Raw genomic sequence first — 21,807 nt, forward strand, 5'->3', positions numbered from 1 at the left:
CCGCATTACAGGTGGGATGACGCTGTCGGAGAGACTCGGTGTGGTGGGGACGATGCGTTTGGTGGGTTAACAGCACTCATTTCTACCCCTGTCTCTAATGCTGAAGAAAAGCTGGTGTCTGTTATTCACGGCCGAAGACGGCGACGCGATTCTTCTCCTCAGACCCGACGCTAATGCTGTATCCATGTGCAATGCTTTTGACAGCTTTACCCCAACTAAATCTAAAGGTACGTGAGGCTTCAGTGGCCAAATGCGCATCGACTTCATCGGTGGTTGTGATTTTGGCGACTGTAATAACGCATGTGCTTGTTGTTCTGGTGTTGTTTGGATCGCAATAGGCCGTCACGTAGGTACAATGCGCGAATATTATCAGCCTGTTGCCAGGAAACAAACGCGCTGTTGCTGTCACACTGTTGTTTATGAACATGATCTGCTCGTCAATCAATCGGACAGTCTCGGGGCCGCTGATGCACTTCGGTGGCTCGTGTCCTGTCGTGTCACCCTCACTTCTGTGATGGGATTCGTTTATCAGGGCCCGATCCATCAGCGCAAAGCGCTCAATTATTCGCAATTATTTGTGGCATCACTGTCGCGCTGCATTGAAACAGGCGAGCCGATTGATGCTGTATGGAATGATGCTGGCTGTGCCCAATTTAACTGTTGATTTGGAGACAGACAGATGGAGGAAAAACAAACCCCGGTAGGTGAGATTTATTTCACCGAGCGCAGTGTCTGCGTGTTGTTCATGGTCAATGGGAATTAATGATGCTCAGGGACAGATGATGCTTCACGGTTACCTGTTGCTATAACGACCGGCCCTTATATTGCGTTAACTGCATTGTGTTGCTTTCCATGAACTGAGCTCAGGTGGCCTATTTTAGTCGCCGCAACTACATTTGCTGTTGCGGTTGCTGTAATATACTTGACCTTATACGAGGCTAATTGTGTTTATGTATGTTTGTTTTGCACACACAGACACACACACACACACGCCGCTCTAAACGCTGCAGCTTGTTTCTCAAACAAATCTCAACGCATGACCTCTGTTTGTGCATTTAAATTGATTCCTTTATTCTTATACCCCCCTGTGTAAATTAACCATGGTTTGTTTATATAACCAGTTATAAATACAATGGTTAAAAGGATTGTTCACCCAAAATGTACTCAATATTTACTCATCCTCGTGTGCTTTAATTCAAACCTTTGTTTTTTTGTTGAACACAAAAGAAGATATTTTGAAGAATGCTAAAAACCTGTAACCACTGACATGCTTAGTAAAAACTAATTCTATGAAGGTCAGTGATTACAGCTTTCCAACATATCTTCCTTTGTGTTTAACAGTAGAAAGAAAGTCAAATATGAAAATTGTATTTTTTAATAATTGTTTAAATCCCTTTATGCTATGACCTGTGTAGCACATCCATGGTTCATTTGTGGTTTAACTACAATAACCATGTTTTTATTTGTGGTAAAATCATGTTTGTTTGTTTTTCTTGTATATATGCTTTGTTTTTTGTTTTTGTTTAGAAGTACCATGTTTGTTTATCCTTTAATTCCATGCAAATGTCAACCTTGCTATGAAAAAAGTAAGGTTTTATCAAAATACTGAAACTGTTTAAAAGTTTTTTTTGTATGTAAGCATGTATTTTACAGTGCTTTAAAAATACTCTAAAATGTCTCTGTCAATGTTTTTAAACAGTTATATTTGATTTACCAAAGTCACACAAGTGGCAATTTCACATCTGTTACATGCATAATCAAGGTTTCTTCTCTTAAATGCTACAATTATTAAAAAAAAACTAAAAACATTTTAGTCCTATAGAGAGCCAACTCTTCTACTTTTGAGTAGCAGTATTTATTTTGGGTTGTGGAGTTTAACTCACAGAATTTCTACAAAGTAAATGATATACTGTAATTGTGCATACTTTTTTGGTCACATCCATAACGCATGTTTATTTTCTTCATTTAAAATATAAAAAAAATGTGGGGGTTGGTGCGGGGTATTCTCTTGCTGGCGCTTACTTTTTTTACTCATATTTAGCTATATTTATTGGCAGTGCTATTGTAATGCTATGGTTGTTTGTTTTTGTTCTTTTAGTTTTTGCTAATAGTACATGTAGTATACAAAGTGCTGAGACAATACCATGTATTTTTATAATTTTCCACCATGGAAATAATAAAACATCTTTAAGGGATATTTTGCTAATATTGAGCTTTCAGAAGTTGTACCATGGCAATAGCATGTCTGTTTGTTTGCACTAATACTATGTTTTTAGATAATGCATCATTATATGTGTTTTTCATATATCATGTATTGCTTAAAGCATTACAATGTTAGTTTTAAGATATATTGTAATAACAGTTATTTATTTTATTTATTAATTCATTTATTTAGTCAATACATTTTTTCTGGACATAGTTCCATAGTAAATGGCCATTGCTAAAAGCTCTATTGTAATTTTTGGAATGTACCATGCTAATGCTATTTTTCTGGACGTAATGCCATAGTAATTCCATGTTGTTGTTTATTTGTTTGTTTGTTTATTTTTGGAGTGGCACAATGGCTCAGTGCTTAGCACTGTCGCTTCACAGCAAGAAGGTCACTAGGTCGAGTCCCGACTGCACCAGTTGGCATTTCTTTGGGGAGTTTGCATGTTCCCGCTGTGTTCTTGTGGGTTTCCTCCGGGTGCTCCAGTTTCACAAAGACATGTGCTATAGGTGAATTGAATAAACTAAATTGTCTGTAGTGTATGAGTGTGTGTGTGTGTGTGTGAATGAGTGTGTATGGATGTTTCCCAGTACTGGGTTGCGGCTGGAAGGCATCTGCTGTGTAAAACATACAGTATGTGGAATACTTGGCGGTTTATTCCACTTTGGCGATGTCTGAAATAGAGACTAAGCCGAAGGAAAATAAATAAATGAATGAATGAATGAATGAATGAATGAATGAATTTATTGTTTTTAAACCAGAATATATGCTGAACTACATTTTTGAACATAGTAGGAAGTAATAATTTATTTAATAATTTTTTTTTGTAATATTGAAGCATTTTTTTGCAGGTACTTCAGAAAAATAGTGCCTCATAGTAAAAACATATTTGCTTGTTTTTTGGACTAGAACCTCTGTAATACATGTATTGCTATCATGCATTTCGTCTGTCATATGCATATATTGTATTTTGCTTTCAGTAACACATATTTTTCATAGTTTTCTTTTTACAATATATGTACTTTTGTTTACATCATTACATGTAGTAAACCTAAAGCAAACCCTAATTTTACTCAGAAGATTACAATATTAATTTATTTGGATAAAAGCGTCTGCTAAATGACTAAATGTAAATGTAAATGTAAGAGAAAATACATGGGTTATAAATAATATACAGTTGAAGTCAGAATTATTAGCCCGCCTTTGATTTTATTTTTCTTTTTTTAAATATTTTCCAAATGATGTTTAACAGCGCAAGGAAATTTTCACAGTATGTCTGATAATATTTTTTCTTCTGGAAAAAATCTTATTTGTTTTATTTCGGCAAAAATAAAAGCAGTTATTAATTTTTTAAAAGCCATTTTAAGGACAAAATTATTAGCCCCTTTAAGCAATATTTTTTCCTGATAGTCTGCAGAACAAACCATCATTATACAATAACTTGCCTAATTATCTTAACCTGTATAGTTACCTTAATTAATCTAGTTAAGCCTTTAAATGTAATTTTATTCTGTATAGAAGTGTCTTGAAAATTATCTAGTAAAATATTATTTACTGTCATCATGACTAATAATATAAAAGAAATCAGTTAATAGAAATGAGTTAATAAAACTATTAAGTTTAGAAATGAGTTGAAATAATCTTCTCTTCGTTAAACAGAAATTGGGGAAAAAATAAACAGGGGTGCTAATAATTCAGGGGGGCTAATAATTCTGACTTCAACCGTATATTTAAATGTACAATTAACACTAACACATCAAAACACAGTGGAATCTTCCGTTCGTTTTTGGCATTTGGCACATGTATTGTAATGCATTGTCTTTTTAAAGTTTGCTAATATTAAATAGCAATAAACTCATTTTGGTAATGCTTCTTTTTAGACGTAACGTGTTTTTTAAGAAGTGTTGATAATAACGTGTTTTATATTGTTCTTTTTTAATAACATTGTTTATTGTCATTACACAATATATCATGGTTATAGTATGTTTTATGTTTTAGACAAATGGACTAATGCCAGTTCTATTATGATACCATCTTTTTAAATGTACTATTGTAGCATTATTTTTGGGAGCATGCATACTAATACTTTGTCTCTAGTGTGTATATTGCCATAGTACAATCATGTAGTATAATCATAGTATAAACATAAACATAATTTAATTGCTTTATTTTTACAGTGTTCTGGTTACTTGTTATATGTGCTTACCATACTAAAAGCAGTCCATTTTGCATGATTGCATATAATAATCACAACATTTGTGGAATAACAATAACTAACTATTTAATTAGTAAATGTTTTTAATTATTAGTAGCAATTAATTAATAACAAAAATATGAATTAAGAAGTAATAGTAAGTTAAATAAGGCAGTCTTTTTTAGTTGTTGTACCATGGTAATCCCATGTAATTTTGTTGGGACATACTATAATAATTACATTCTTTGGGCAAACTTAGAGACGTAAAAACTTGGAGACTTAAAAACGTGCTGGATAAGTTGGTGGGTCATTCCGATGTGGCGACCACGGATTAATAAAGAGACTATGCTGACAAGAAAATGAATGAATTATTCAGCAAAATATCATAACAATAAATTTTATACAGCAGCATAGAAATATGGTTATTTTCACATTATACCACGTTACAATGTTTTAGGATTCGGACACATACACTAATGCCTGTGGAGGAAGAAGAAGAAGAAAAAAAACATTTTGAAAGTGTGTGTGAAAATGTTTCATTCTGAATGACCTGATGAGCAGAGTGTGTGTTATTCACTAGCTTCGCACTGAATCATTACCATATCAAAGCAGCAAATGGTATTAGCATACGAGACCAGGTTAATAGAGTAAAATAAGCCCAGCTCTTTTGCTTTAGGTTTAATTGACCTCATTAAGATCACTGTGGCCCGTGTCTGTCTCTCTCTGCTATGACGACTAACCCCAAATCACGCAAGAAATATTTGACCCACATACAGCGCTGAAGCATGGCAGGCATCTGGTGCCTCTGCAGTCTTCTTCACTATAGCGGCTTTTCTAATGGGCTTTAGAGGCCAATCTGACTTAAGCACATCTACCTGCGTTCGAGACTTTGACGTCAGGCACATGCGAGTCAAAACCACCTGTGCGATTTGCTTCTGTGAGGGTGGATTTAGATTAAACCTGCCATGATATGCATGACACAGTGGCCTACTTTTGTTTTGGAGGCTTGCAAATGCTTCGCCTCACCTGATTGTTTGAAATTGGAAACTTGATCTGTGTTTATGAAATGCTTGCAGCACGAGGACTCTTATTTATTGAGTCTTATTTATTATTTTGATTCTCAAATTTGTTTTTATCTTGGTATTATTTTTTTTCATTTGCTGTACTGGTTTTGATAGTTTATTTTTTGTTTTGTAAACCTTTGGATAACATTGTTATCTTTTTAGTCTCAGTATTAGTTTCAGTACACTGTAAAACCCAATAAGTTAACTCAAACTGTTTGAGAAAACCGATTGCATTTTGCAACAAAATGGTTTGAGTACTCTAAATTCATACATATAGTCATCCACATATACTATTTCTTTTGATATTTTCAAATATTTATGGTAGTAATTTAAGCATTTTAAGTTCAGTTATCATATTAGTATGAGTAAGTCCAAACCACTATATAGCTACTCAAATGCTTCGGTATTGCTTCTAGAATTAGAGTTAGCTCAAAAAATAGAATGCCTTAATTCATAACTCATTAGGTTTGAGTTCTGCTTAATATAATCAGTTTATGAGTTACCATAACTCTTTTTCATTAAGTAAAAGTAACTTTTGAAAGTATTTGTTTCACTTATTTAATTTAGGGATTTTTATTGTTTTGTTTTACAGTGTAATTATAGCTTAGAACATGTACCAGATCATTTACATGGTAGATGCATAGTTAAAATTTTTGCACAGTTTACATCACACCCAAACATGATGTTTGCTGTTTGATTCAACTACTTATTTAGTTGAAACAACTAAATTCTTGAGTTTTTTTGTGACAGAGTTTTAATTGTTTTGAACTTAATTGTTTTATGTTCAATCCAATTAAATTTGTAAAAATGAATAAATGAACTTAGTTCCTTCATGTTTATCCAACAAAAATTGATTGTATGGAACCCAGCATTTTTAAATAGTGTACTTGTGTAAACCCCTTAGTAATAAGAATAAATATAGCTTGAACAAAAACATTGCACCCTGAGTAGGGGCTGGTGTAAAATTCTGATGGCATGATAACCTTGGATAAAATATCACAGTTTTACGGTATTGTGATTACTGCTCTAAAATATATTCTTTTAAATGTCTGGAAAAAAGAAGACTTTTTCTCCTTTGAACACAATATATTCTATTTTAAAGAACATTTATAATATTTTGGAGAAGTAAACATGTCAGGCTAAGTAACTTAAATAAATCATTGACTTCTGTTGTCTTTGTTTTAAAAACACAGATTTCTTTACAATTTAAAATGCCATCTTTGGGTTTCCTTTCTGCTGGAGATATTGTTGTCCTAAAAAAAAGTAAAAAAAAAAAATCTTACATATACTGTGGGAGCAGTAAAATAAAAGATATCTTACTTAAACCTTGACTTTTCCAATCCGCCGTAAACCTTGAAAACAGTCATTGCCCCATGCCTATTGCACACTGTAAAAAATCGATTAAGTTATTATAACAAATTTATGCCGATTGAACATAAAACAATTAAGTGTTTACATAAAATATCCAGAATTATGTTGTTTCGACTTATTTTAAATAAGTAGTTGGAACAAGCAGCAATTTTAACATAAATACATTTAAATATAATTTATTCTATAACTTATTTTGAGCTGAAAACAACCCAATTCTTGAGATTTCATCGGGACAACTTATTTTTTTTTTATGTTCACTTCACATAAATTTGTTAAAAGTGTAAGTTAACTTAATTGATTTATGTTGGGACAATATGAATGAATTTGGTGGAACCCTGCATTTTTTACAGTGTGATATGCAAATTTTCCACTACAAGTCAAACGCTTATTACCTTTATTATATAAGGGTTGCAACGGGTTAAAGAATTTCTGGAATGTCATGGTATTTTAAAAGGTGTATGCCAGACATTGAAAGTCAGGGAATTTAATATTTTTTTCTGTCTAGGAAAAGAAATAGGATCTTTATTTATCTTTTAACATCTTGCCTCCTATTTATCAAAATGCAATTTTTCTATAAGACATTTAGCCTATTTTTATGGTTAGGCTGATTTTTAAACACCATTTTATTACTTTGCCGCTTGTCAATAGCCAGTCATTTAAATCAAACAGAGTCACAAGGCTATTTGTCCCACTGGTCATACAGGTCATAAGAACAAAAAGTGGTATGTAGCTATATTGTTAGCTAGCTATTTAATATTTCAAATTATTCAAAAAAGTGTAGCCTATATTAGGTTGTGGAAGTGGCCTCTGACAATTGTCTAGCTTCTGCAACCTGTATGTAGTCATGTATTTAAAGACTTCAATTTGTATAAAAGGGATTATTATTTAATTGATTATTAGTAATGTATTAGGTTCTTGGCTTATTAAAAAGATTGTCAAGGTCTTTGCATTTAATTAAGCAGTTCAGTCCAACTTCCAATCCAGCTTTGTTTTGGGATTTATCACTGTTTCCTAAATAGATGCTATGTGATAATAAAAAATATATTTCAGTTTGTTTCTCATTAATTGTTATGTTTCATCTTGTTTTAGTGTATCCATCATTATAACATTTTTATTGTATTTTACATTGTTGTTTTGGCCCGTAGATTTAATCTTTGTTTCAGCTTTTGTTTATGAGAATAACCTTGAAAGGTCTGCAAACAGCTGCCTTGTAACTCATCAAACACGTCGGTTTTCTATTTAAACTGATGAATGTCACTTGTCAATTCGCATTTTTATCATGTAAGCCATTAATGTCAAATGCTAGGGGTTATTAGCCCCCAGCTGTGGCCAGACTTTTTTTTATTATCAACCTGTGGGCTAATATTATCTGACATGCCAGCGAGTGCCGTTTGCAAAGGAACAAGGCACCGGAAGAGTTTTGATTGGCCAAATATGTCTGAGGCATAAGCTGCTTTGATTATGTGCGGCTGATCTCTCGCAGCTCATGTGACTAACATATGCTTCAGCTTGGATGAGCGCGAGTGAATTGTCAAAGGGTTAATTGTGGATTTGGCATCTGTTTCTGAGGTGGAGATTGAGTTTGCTCTGGCTTTAGAGCGTTTGCTTTTATGTTGAGCTCTTATTATTCTGTATTTGTGTCTTGAGTGGAAATGGCAGCTTTCTGCGATGCGTCCGTACACTGAGAAAGAGAAACACGTGAGGACATGTCAAAAGGTAGGAGGTTTGGGTGGTGATTTATTGATGGGGTCCAATATTGTTCCCCAGAGGGTGTTTAAGTAGAATAATTTAATAAAAATTAAAAAGTAATAAAGTAATTGTGTGTAAGACATTCACAGCAGGTTTTTTAGAAGAAATGTGTTTGTGGTGGTGGTGTTTTTTGTTGTTGTAACAGTACTTTACAGCATTTATTGATTTGTGCAAACATTTTTATATTTTCAGTTGTTAAATAAGTAAGATATCTTTTGCTTGAGATAGTGTTAGTTCTATTTCTAAGTTTCTGAAAAGACTAATGTAACTAATTTGTTAGCTAATGTTGGTCAGTTAATTTTATATTATATGAGCAAGATATGAACTATACTATTACAGTATTTAATCATCTGTGTCAAGGTTAGTCAGTGGCAATTTAATTGTTCATTGTTAGTTTATGTTAACTAATGCTACACTAATGTTAACATGCACAGCTCTGGATTTTTAACAATGGATTAGTAAATGATTATTAATTTTTGTTTAAATATTTTTCATCGCTTGTTCATGTTAGTAAATATATTAACAAACATTCACCATTGAAACCTTATTGTAAAGCATGACCAAAATGTAATATACTCCTGAGATATCATAATTATGAAGTTTGACTAATGATTAATTGTCTTAAAAATAATAGAAATTGCTCAGTCATTGCTCAGTTTGATGATGTATTTGTTTGATTTGGTGCAATGATGATTAATTGTCTGTTTTGGGGCCCATACAGGAATCCAACATATAGCCAAATATGAACATATACCGCAAATAAAATTCTGTTCAATATATTTGAATATATTATCCATATGTATTTTTAATCATAATTATTATGAATGATATTATACATGTTTATTACATTGTATAAATGTTCTAAATGACCTAAAACACAAAATGGCAAACAGTGAGATGCTTCCATTGCTGGTGTTTAAAGTTTTTAAGCTACTGTAATTAGTAGAGATGCTGTACAAACACAATGGATAGGGATGAGCACTTACTAATGAAACACTGTGTCTGGTGAATTTGAAAGTGAAAGTAAAAGACATGTGTTTGGAACAGTGCCTCTGTATTTTTCGTATTACCCTTAAAGGCTGTTAAAGGAACTGCAGCAATTGCAATCAGCTGGAAAAACCCTGCTTGGATGAAATAGCTGCAATTAGGCCTGTCCTAAGATACTGAAAGCTGAATTATATTATATTATATATATTATATATAATTTAGATATATTATAATGATTCCTGAAGGACCATGTGACTCTGAAGACAAGTACATATGTTTGTTTTTTGCTTTGAGATTTGTAATCTGTTACACCTCTAATATATATATTAATGATGTAACAGATAACAAATCTCACAGTTCAGATCACACTACAGTTTTTGAGTCACAAATTGGACCATTTTTCAGATTAGCAATAAAAGGAGAAGACAAACGTCAGTTGCTTACCATTTATACAAAAATAATACTGCAAAAACCATTGGTTTCAAAAAAACAAAATGTAGAACCTGTAATTTTAATCAAAATAAAAATCAAGAAAGAAGCAGCTAAATAAAAGGGAAAATATTCAATGCAAAAATGATCTTTGCTACTTTCGCTGATAATGCTAAATATAGAAATCTAACATCTTATACAACATATATTTATTTTAATGAATGATTCAACAATTCACACATAAAACTTAATGCTTCATTATAGGTGGATCATTTTTGAAAACCTATTCAGTGACATCATTTTAATATTGTTTGTCGCCACTCATTGGTTACACAATGTAATTGCTACGACCAGCGTCATGTTCCATTAAACTGTGATTTTAATCTTTACCATAAACATCTCTCTGCAATTGTTCTAAATGTTGGATTAATCTACACAAAACTTACTAAAAGTTATTAATCTACAGGTCACGTGCATTCTGAACTGTGGGTTGTGATCCATATATATTTATAATATATTTATATCCTTGAAGAACTGAAAATTCCAAAGAACATTATTAATGTTTAATGAGTTTTAATGACAATTAGCAATGCTTTGATTTGGGATCTGAATAATAATAACAACATGGAATAAAAGTCTCTAAATAATAATATCATCATTGATTATGTGCTACTATTGTTCTGTTTTAGCTGTATTTACATACAGTTTGAATAGTTTAAAAATAACAAATATGCAGATATAGAGGATTTTAATTGCACCTAAATGAAACCATATATAAAGTAAAAAGATTCAAGTTGGTTCTATTTATTTTACAACACTGCAACACATTACAGTGCATGTCTGAACTTGCACAACATGCTGAATTTCTACAGTTGTGCTTAACTTTCATCATCATTTTGTATTTGGCTGTTTCTGCAGGTTGATGACCCTATTGATATGCTCCCCAAGTCAAGAAAAGCCCTCAGCATCCAGGAAATCGCAGCTCTGGCCAGATCTTCGTTTAATGGTAGCGTGTGAATGACCTGTGTGTTCAGTGAGAGTGTATTTGTGTGTGTTGGCGACAGACGGAGCTGATCTCCTGGGTTTTGTCTGACAGGAATCTCTCAGGTGGTGAAGGACCACGTGACCAAACCCACAGCAATGGCTCAGGGTCGTGTGGCTCATCTGATCGAGTGGAAGGGCTGGTCCAAGCCTTTAGACCCTCCGTCTGCGACACTGCAGTCCCACTTCAACTCGTACAGTCATCTGAGTGAAGGAGAGCAGGAGGCCAGATTTGCTGCCGGTGAGTCTGTACTTGATGACTGTGGGTACACTGTAAAAAGCAATTAGTTACTTTACTTTAAAGGGCACCTATGATGAAAATCATCTTTTGTAAGCTGTTTGGACAGAACTGTGTGGAGGTATAGTGTGTCCACAGTCATATTGGAGTGGAAGAAACACAATAAGTCTTTTTTATTTTATTTCCTGATGTTAAAAATAGGATCCAAATCCCTCCCATTTTGAGGCCCACCGCAATGGGACATAGGAAAGCGGTATACCCGCCCACTGAATTGATTGACAGCTGCATATTAAAATGTCTCCATCATAGCGTGTATAACCATATCAACAAGACAGGAAGTGGACAAAGCAACTGGCATTAAAAGATCTGTTCAGCTCTCTGTGATCAACAATCATCATCAAATGTGATCAAGAATAAGTTTTACAAGTTTAACACATTTTTAAAACAGTGCATGTTTGTAATGAATTACATTGATTTTAACGTCTTTATCACCACAGCCCCGTGTCAATACAATTATAAAAGTAGACGCTTCAGTCCTGGTTTGTAGACACTAAATCAGCTTTATTTTGTACATTAGCAACAGATATCCACACAGCAGTAAATATTAACCTGTATCTTGTCACATTTGCCGTGCAAAGTTAAATGTGTGCGCTTTGTGTATCTGTGTGTGCGTGAACTTTGTAACGACATTGTGTGTGACTCATTGTTGTAAATCCACAGCAAATACTTCAAATAATCATTGGTAAAGTTCTTACTGTAGTATTTCTCACAAACATCACGTGGAATCTGCTTCCTTCATGTCTGTCACTGTGCTGTTTATCTGACGGAGAAGGAGACAGAGACACACTGACAGGCATGTGGGAATAGTGGATGGGGAGAACCAGCATTAAAGGTACAGGCAACAAAAGCAGCTACATTGTGTTCAGTGCAGAAAATTCCAATATTCTGAAAGGTATAATAAATAATCTGATGAGTATTTTGAGCTGAAACTTTACTGACACTATCTGGAGACACAAAAGACTTCTCTTAAACCTTGAAAAAGGGGTAAAATAGGAGTCCTTTAAAAAATAAGTAAACCTGCTGCCTAAAGAGCAATAAAGTGATTTTACTTTACAAACAGTCAGTTAACCCATTAACTCAACTTAACTTTTATAGTTATGCACATAGTTTGTTTACTGAAAAAAGAGAGCAAACTCATAGCCTTGTAATTATTAAGTACAGTCAACTAATGGCTTTTTACAGTGTAAAACTTCTGTCCTGAAGGGTAGTTTTTAGAATGTCCAGAAAGATCTTTATTAGCTGGATCAGCTGTGTTAATTTAGGGTACAGGAGCTAAACTGTTCAGGAGCAGAACTGGACACCACTGGCCTAGACAAACCTAGATTTACAGATACTGTGGACCAAATCCCTAGGCTATTATGAAAGAATGTATTCATTCATTTGTTCATTTTCTTTTCAGTTTAGTCCCTTTATTTATCAGGGGGTGCCACAGCGGTATGAACCGACAAGTTATGCAGTATATGTTTTACGCAGCGGATGCCCTTCCAGCTGCAACCCATCACTAGAAAACACCACACACTCTCATTCACACACATACACTAATGACAATTTTACCTTACCCAATTCACCTGGAGCACCCGGAGGAAACCCACATGATCACGGGGAGAACATGTAAACTCCACACAGAAATGCCATCTGACCCAGCCGTTACATAAACCAGCGACCCTCTTCCTAGCCACTGCCTCCGCGTTGTCTATTATTATTATTATTATTATTATTATTATTATTATTATTATTATTAGTAGTAGTAGTAGTAGTAGAAGTAGTAGTAGTAGTAGTAGTAATAGTAGTTGTATTAACATTAGCAGTAGTGTTAGCATCACAGTAAAATATGCAACAGGAGTTGTCGCAGGTGTCAGTCAGCATCTTGATGCAGCCGAAGGCTTTCAGACTCAGCAGATGGTGTTAAATGAGATTACACAGTCACACAGCTACACCTGCTGATCCTGCATGTCACTTCACTTCATCCTGTCTTCCAGCTCTCCTCCTTTTGCTTCACTTTTATACTCTGCCGCATGTTTGGCTGTCATCACTTTTGAGTTTAGGATTTACTGTGCCCTCCACTAGCAAAGCAAAGATGCTTGTGGAAAAAAAAAACTACTTTATTATTTAACCTTTTGCTCAGAATATATAAAAGAAAATTCTCAACAAGCACATATGCTTGCGCACACACTCCCACACAGTACAGTATATAACACCGTGTATACAGTAACACATTACAAATACTCAGAATACTGTAATTCAGGCCCGGATTGGCTAATCGGGAGGACTGGGAGAATTCCCGGTGGGCCGGTCCGTTTTTTGGCCGCGAGGGCCGGTGTCCCTAGCTCCAGAATCTGTTCCTCTCAGCAGTCACACTTTTAAAATATAATTTATTTATTTACTTGACCACAGCCTTCTTATTTATTATTTTACCGCAGCTCTGCTCTTGTTATCTATTTTCTCGTAACTTCGTGAGCAGGATGCAGCCTTCAGGTTAATGATGATATAACTAGATAAGTCACCATTCAAAGTACAGCTGTTGTGGTACAGTGGTTAGCACGTTAGGTTAAGATGCGGTTAACCTGGGTTCGGTCCTCGTCTATGAAGATTTTTTTTTTCATTTTCATTGTTAAGACATATAATACTGTAAGGGTTGTTGAACATTTGAAGTTCTAAAACAGCTGTTTTCTCAAAAAAAAAAAAAAAAAAAGACGTGATAGTGTAATTAGAAACTGAATTGGAAATGACCTTATTTTAAGATAGTCAGTGGTGAACTGAGGTAGGCCGGTCTAAGGCTTGAAACTCCAGGGCTGAAAAAGAGTCCCACTCCGGCCTTGCTGTAATTGAGTGGTTTCTATGGAATGGTACTATACTAAGCAGATTAACAAAATGTATTCTTTTACTTGAGTACATTTTTTATTCTTTATCTGTACTTCAATGCTCAATTTTCCTTCAACCTGCAGTCTTTTTATGTTTGTTTTTAATAGTCTTGTGATTCCTGTGCATTCAAATTGTGCATCGAAAAATCAATGTTGTTCAACCCCAAGACACGGACACTTTATAAATGCAGCAAAAGTGTGTAAACATACAGGGTTTCAAGAAAAAAAGCCTGTACTCTCATCTAAAACAAACTCATGGTAATATTTTGAGCAGAGCAACCCTGGTTGATTAATCGAAAAGTAATTGAAATTGACATTCAGAACCTATAATTGATCAAAATTTTCCAGGACGATTTTTTTCAATTACTTTGCACTACATTGATGATGATTTGAAGCTGCACCAAGATGCCTTGAGACGGCATATTTTCTATTACAATTAAATAATTATTAACACGAAAAAGTTTTTTTACAGTAGATGCAAGAAATGCACTGTTTAAAAAAAATATTTACAGGTTATACAAGAGTTTATTTAGAAGAGATACTGCTTTATTTTCTACTTTTGAAAACGCTGAAAATAATTATTTTTGTTTCCAAAAGTGCAGGAGATAGTTTAAATAGATAGTTGATAGTGTGTGTTTTTTTTTCAATTATTTTAAAATCACCCTACCTTCAAAAATCTCTTACTTGTAATATGTGAGCATATTTACTGTACAAAACATATCAGTGAATTATGATGACAAAAAATAAAATAAACTAATAAAATAATCGTTCATTAAACGTAATCAAGTTAAAATGTTCAATTAATCGAGATAGTGATTTTTGCTCAAATCGCCCAGCCCTAAAGGAGAGGGTCAAAAAGACATTTTCCCCAAGCCACCTTTGCTCATCTTTCCCAAGAGGGGCTAATATTAGTGGAGGGAACTCTGCTTCAGTGCATTTACCACAGCTAAACCTCTCAGCAGCACCCTTTTGTTCAACGAGGACAAAAGCCTCATCAGAAAACGTTAACGCCAACGCTGATTAAAAAGAGATTTTGTTGCACTGCTGTCTTTGTGATTAGTGTCTTTGTAAAGTCCAGTGTCATTCAATAGCGTTCCACTTTTTTTTTAGGTGTGGCAGAGCAGTTTGCTATTGCTGAGGCGAAGCTCCGTGCGTGGACTTCGGTAGATGAGGAGGAGATGGAGGAAGAGTCTTATGAAGAAGATCCCCCTCTAAATCATGAACCCATCACAACCACTTTGAGCTCAGGTGAGCATGGGTAGAGCCTAGAAACTTCCCTAATGATTAAACCAGATACAGATGTACTACCTAAGTAAATATTGCTAACACTTTAGGTTAGGTAACAGTTTCCACTGCTAAATTCTGGCTTATAACATGCTTACTAGTAGTATTTTGGCTGTTTATTAGCATTTATTCTGCATCCCTAATCCTACTCAGTACCTAAATTCAACTACTACCTTTATAAATATTAATAAGCAGCAACTTAGTATTTATTATTTTATAGTCTTAGTTTATCATTTGTTAAAATCAAGAACTGTGTTTTAAAATTAAATCAAACTGTGACCCAAGTGTCATGGAGCTGCGTACATGATTACAGAATAATTTTGAAGTTTATTCTATTTTAATAGGAAATTAATTTTCTTCATTCACATGGATTTATTAAATTAGGTAAAGGTGGTAAAGATATTAATAATGTTACAACATACTTATATTTTATTTTAACAGCTCTATATTGCCATTTTATACTTGTATAACGTGTCCCTGAAAAAGTGAAATTGGTTCTGAGAGAAACTTGACATTTATTTTATCAAATGCCCCAGGGTTTGATCTTTGGACATTTTATGTCCAGATACATTTTGCAGACTGTGTGTGTTTGTCTTTTTCTCAGATGTCACAACGAATGGTTTTTTTTTGGTGTATTTCCGTTGAACATCAGCAGTTTTGTCTCTATTCATCTCTTCCACACTTTTGTTATTGTGTTTCTGCTTGTCTTCCAAGGACAGTTAACCCAGAAATGACAGTTTGCTGTTAATTTGCTCTACCACATCTACTAAAACATCAAAGAAGTCTTTAGCTGACATCGTGCAGATTCATAAAATGCAAACCAACAACTGCTTTTTGCAATATTTTGCTACTATTCAAGCAATGTTAAATGAGTGTCTATTACTCCTGACCTTACATTGAAGTCTTATGAAGGAAAACCATTGGTTTGTACAAAAAACTAAACATTATATACAATATTACTACTATGGCAGCACAATATTATGTTTCATCACCGTTATCACAGTATACACATCTGCAATAGTCACATCACAGGATCTGCTATGTTGAACCAGTATTATAATTGACTAGGAGCCAAATTTGAAAACACTTATGATTTGGTGAGTCATTGCAACGTTTAACCATAAAGTTGCTAAGACATTTAATAGTTGTGTTTTTTTTATCATTTAAATCAATTAAAAATATTCAGGCATCATGTTGTGTTCACACCAGACATGGCACACGTAGATAAATTGCTGTATTACTGCATTAATAGACATGTGAACATATAGAGATAACTCACTTCATTCATGCCTCAAATTCACTTCACAATAGATGTGGATTCGCGTCATGGGCAGAGCTTCTGTCTGCCCGGTGACTCTAGATTTGTTGCTAAATGGCTAACATGGATTTTATTGAGAGAAAAGCTGTGTTTATGTGCTTTATGAAGGCTGAAAAACAGCGTTGATTTGTTTGGAGCCGTCCACTAAATCCTTCTAGAGATGCACCCAGCTCTGTGAGTTCATCAACTCCTCCAGAAACTATACTTGGGTGAGGAAAGCTTTTAGCAGTGCTTACGACTGAGCCAAGCCTAGTTTGAACTGTTGTCCGATTTCCCCTGAGACATCAACAACAGGCGCTACATCATAATCATGCCCCTACAACACAAAGTTCATGAAAGTTACAGAAAGTCATAAAGCACTGTATATTTTATTTGTACAGTATTGTTGCTCGACTGCATTTCTTAATGATCCAAATCTATTGAATGTAATGTACTGTGTGTTTATACAGCACATTTATCATGTATAGCCATACACCCAAAGCACATCACAATCATGAGGGGGGTCTCCCTACTCCACCACCAGTGTGCAGCATCCACTTGGATGATGTGACGGCAGCCACAGGATAATGGGGCCAGTGCACTCACCACACATCAGCTACGGGGAGTGATAGTGTCAATTCGGTGGATGGGGTTGATTGGGAGGCCATAATGGGTAAGGGGAAATCGAGGGAATTTCGATTATTCGAAATTTTACCGGGGTTAGATCTCTACTCTTTACAAGAAGTACCATGGGATTTTTAATGACCACAGAGAGTCAGGACATCGGTTTAACGTCTCATGCTAAAGATACATTAAGAAAAATCTATATAAAAATAATATATTTCTTCCAAATAGGGCTATTCATTTCATATGGTGAAATTATATATTCAGTATCGCAATATATAGTGTATATAAATACAATATTGCAATGTCTTTTCTAATATCGTGCTGCCATAACTATTAAATTTAATACACCATTTTAGTCTCTGTATAGGATCTACTAAACTGCTCAAAATATTGCATAAATTCTGTATAAATTGGAAGTAGCACTGTACTTTCAACTGAAACAGAATATTGAGTAGGGCTGGGGCTTTCTATTGGGCTTCATTCCCTAAGAGTGTTATTGTTATTAAATAAATATTTATTATACAGGGTGTGCCATTTATATGGCTACACCTTTATAAAATGGAAATGGTTGGTGATATTAACGTCCTGTTTGTGGCTCATTAGTATATATGAGGGGGCAAACTTTTCAAGATAGGTGGAGACCATGGTGGCCATTTTGAAGTGATTCTTTCTATTCTTTCATGAGTTAATTACAAGTTACTGACCACTTATAAAATGTGTTCAATGTGCTGCCCATTGTGTTGGATTGTCAATGAAACCCTCTTCTCCCACTTTAACGCACACTGATAGCAACACCGCAGGAGAAATGCCAGCACAGGCTTCCAGTATCCGTAGTTTCAGATGCTGCACATCTTGTATCTTCACACCATAGACAATTGCCTTCAGATGACCCCAAAGATAACAGTCGAAGGGGGTCAGATCAGGAGACCTTGGGGGCCGTTCAACTGGCCCACGATGACTAATTCACTTTTCAGGTAACTGTTTATCTAGGAATGCTTGGACCTGACACCCATAATGTGGTGATGCACAATCTTGCTGGAAAAACTCAGGGAATGTGCCAGCTTCAGTGCATAAAGAGGAAAACACATCCTCATGGAGCAATTTCAAATATCCAGTGGCCTTGAGGTTTCCATTGATGAAGAATGACCCCACTATATTTCTTGTCTTTGGTGTGAAGATACAAGATGTGCAGCATCTGAAACTACGGGTACTGGAAGCCTGTGCTGGCATTTCTCCTGCGGTGTTGCTATCAGTGTGTGAAGAGTGGGAGAAGAGGGTTGCAATGACAATCCAACACAATGGGCAGCACATTGAACACATTTTATAAGTGGTCAGTAACTAGTAATTAACTCATAAAAGAATAAAGTTACCAAGCACAAACCAGTTAAAACCAAGCACACCATTGTTTTTCATTTAAAATTCCCAATAAGTTTGATGTGTCAAATGACCCTCTTCCTATTGCAAAAAACAGAAGTTGGATCCAAGATGGCCGATTTCAAAATGGCCACCATGGTCACCATCCATCTTGAAAAGTTTGCCCCCTCACATATACCAATGTGCCACAAACAGGACGTTAATATCACCAACTATTCCTATTTTATAAAGGTGTATCGATATAAATGGCTCAACCTGTATATATATAATGGCTATGGAAGCCATCAGATAGACATTAAAGGTGCAGTAGGCGATCTTCCACAAAGATAACAGCTTAGCATAAATCTCTGAATCACATTCCTTTCCCTGCCATCTAGAGCCATGCCTCCTTAAACACGAGCACAGCAGAAGAACCCTCTCTCATGTGTTAAAAGCGACTTGTGCTTGTCCGGCGGCGTGCAAGCCAAACTGACATGCTATTTCAGAGTGAATTTTTAGAGTTGCATGGTAAACAAAATAAGGAGAGACTAGGCGGAATAGCGCTTTGTACTTTTGTTTTGTTGTTAAACTAATTAAAATCTACATTATCGATGCTGAAAAAGGTCCCTTTTGAAACTGAAAAATAGTCTTATCAATCTTTCACCTGAAGATTTTAGTGGCTGATCAACACTTCTGTGAAGATATAATGAATATATCTATAATATATCTATAAGATATAATGAAAAGACTTTCAACCATCACAACAAAAAATGTTTCTGAAGACAATCACCTACTGCACCTTTATCAGAAGGACCAGCACTATAAATGCAGAAGCAAATGTTCAGACTTTGATTAAAGATTACCAAAACAACCTTTTTTTTTCAAGTTGATTGATTTTGCACAGATTAATTGTTCCCCTAACAATGTGAGCTAACCAAAGAAATATGTTCAATTTAATTTCACAGAGACTTCAATGCTCTACTGAAGTAAAAAATAATAAACATGACCTAAGGGTGACAAAATTGCCTTCAAATGTCATTCCTGAGTGAACCATCTTGTCAATTTCTCCTTTTTTGTTACCATCTGTCCTTCATACCATCTTTCTGTCTGTCTCCATCTTCTGATCCACATCTATAGGTATTCTCACACTTTGCTCCTCCCTCAGACGCTGTATTATCCAATCAGAGATGCTCGTTGTCAAATCAGACCGAATCGCACACGTCTGAACTCCCTCTCATTCAGACGGACTCCGAAGACCTTCTCAACCCAGACGAAGACCCAGCACCGACCCAGGAGATCCAGCTTTCAGAAGCAGATGGCGAACAGGCCACGTGTGCGCTTCACAAAGCAGAGCGCAGGCCTCTGTGGAGCAAAGGAGACTCCTGCTACTACTCCACATCCTACTCGGAATCCGGCCTGTCGCCTGAGGAGGAAGACCAGGACGACAGAGAGGAAGGAGAGGACAACGTGTTTCAGGAAGTCATCCGCTGGTACAGACACTGCCGGAGCATCTCCGACACTTCTGGAGCCCTTTCTTTTGATGAGGAAGAGGAAGAGGAGGAGGAAGAAGAACAGGACAAGCAGTGACGCTGTGCTCTCGCTCGCCTCTTTGTCTCTCTCCCTCTGTAGTGACCCTTCTGTGAAGTGTTTGTCCAGTCTGTTATGCATTCAGAGACCAGGACTCGTTTTTTTTTCTTCTTCTACGGTTTGTTTAAAGGGGTAGTCATTTTAGAAATGCCCATTCTGCTATCATTTACTCACCCTGGTGCTGGTCAAAATATTTTTTCTTTCTTTTTTTTTATTCCTAAGCAGCATAAATGCTGTTTGGCACAATTCTGGTGCTATATTACTTTACATATATTTGTTTATAACTTAGGGTGAAATGGTGGCTCAGTGGTTAGCAGCAAGAAGGTCGCTGGTTTGAGTGCCGCCTGGGCCAGTTGCCATTTCTGTGTGGAGTTTGCTTGTTACTCCGGGTGCTCCGGTTTCCCCCACAGTCCAAAGAAATGCGGTATAGGTTAATTGAACAAGCTAAATTGTCCTTAGTGCATGTGTGTGTGAATGAGTGTGTATGGATGTTTCCCAGTACTGGGTTGCAGCTGGAAGGCCATTCCACTATGTAAAAAAATATGCTGGATAAGTTGGCGGTTTATGCCGCTGTGGCGACTCCTGATGAATAAAGGGACTAAGCTGCAGGAAAATGAATGAATGAATGTTTATTACATATATTGCATGTATATTATCGACAACACCTATTCTTGTTTCAGTACAATTTTGAAAAACTTTTTTTGATCCGTTTCAATTGTTGACTACTGTGTATAAATATAAGTAAATTTACGGTTCAGTAATCATTATTATTAGTTTGTTGTTATGTGAAAACATCGTTTTTAGTTTTTGTTGATTTAATATTAATTGCAGGGGTGCGTTTCTCAAACAACAAAGTAACTCACGGCTGAACTATCATAGTACGATGCATCGTTTGGGAAAAGAACGATGTAGTGATGAGTGTTTCCCAAAACCGCAGTTGCTTTGTCGCATTTCCATCGCTAGAACCACATTAGTTATAATGTGAAACCTCATCAAGGATGCTCTAAATGGGGCGGAGTAACGTCTTTAGAGAAAACTCCCCAATTTTTTGTGCAAATTCTATTGTTTTACACGCACACACATAAAAAAAAATCCAATATTAATTTTGGTAAAAACATGCACTCGTTTTCATTATTAACAGAAATATACATAAGCGGCACATATAGGGGCTATGCTTCCTTTACAAATATTATTGAGAATATTCCATATTCTTTTCTAAAACATAAAACGCGTTATCTAACAGTATTCTAATCTTGTATATAAGTCAAATAAATTGTTAATGGTTGTTCTTTACAAAAGGCCATTCTTTAAGAAAAGAAAAAAGTCATATTTATAATAATAATAATAATTATTATTATTATTATTATTATTAGGTTGGATATTGTTTATTTATTATTATTTTTTTAAAGTCTACTTTACAATTTGATACATTCAAACCACTGCAAAAATGTTCTAA

At 35.2% G+C, this 21,807-nt stretch overlaps 1 protein-coding gene across 6 annotated transcripts in view; it reads left to right on the forward strand.

Annotated features, from left to right (window-relative positions):
• fam131aa (family with sequence similarity 131 member Aa) overlaps nucleotides 1-21,221 on the forward strand; it is a 21,276-nt gene extending 55 nt beyond the window's left edge. The window contains exons 1-5 of one of the 6 annotated variants that reach the window (NM_001114579.2): nucleotides 1-227; nucleotides 10,922-11,009; nucleotides 11,100-11,285; nucleotides 15,314-15,451; nucleotides 19,930-21,101. The exon at nucleotides 1-227 is cut by the window's left edge and continues 55 nt beyond it. In NM_001114579.2, coding sequence (NP_001108051.2) covers nucleotides 174-227; nucleotides 10,922-11,009; nucleotides 11,100-11,285; nucleotides 15,314-15,451; nucleotides 19,930-20,351 — 888 coding nt within the window. In that variant the 5' untranslated portion in view covers nucleotides 1-173 and the 3' untranslated portion in view covers nucleotides 20,352-21,101. Of the gene's footprint in view, nucleotides 701-7,980; nucleotides 8,555-10,921; nucleotides 11,010-11,099; nucleotides 11,286-15,313; nucleotides 15,452-19,901 lie in introns of those variants that run through there. The other 5 variants (XM_073910436.1, XM_073910427.1, XM_021478441.3 and 2 more) reach the window with 5 other exon arrangements.
• Nucleotides 21,222-21,807: the final 586 nt, after the last annotated feature.

The sequence above is a fragment of the Danio rerio genome, chromosome 2 (assembly GCF_049306965.1).
Source record: "Danio rerio strain Tuebingen ecotype United States chromosome 2, GRCz12tu, whole genome shotgun sequence".
Taxonomy (NCBI): Eukaryota; Metazoa; Chordata; class Actinopteri; order Cypriniformes; family Danionidae; genus Danio; species Danio rerio.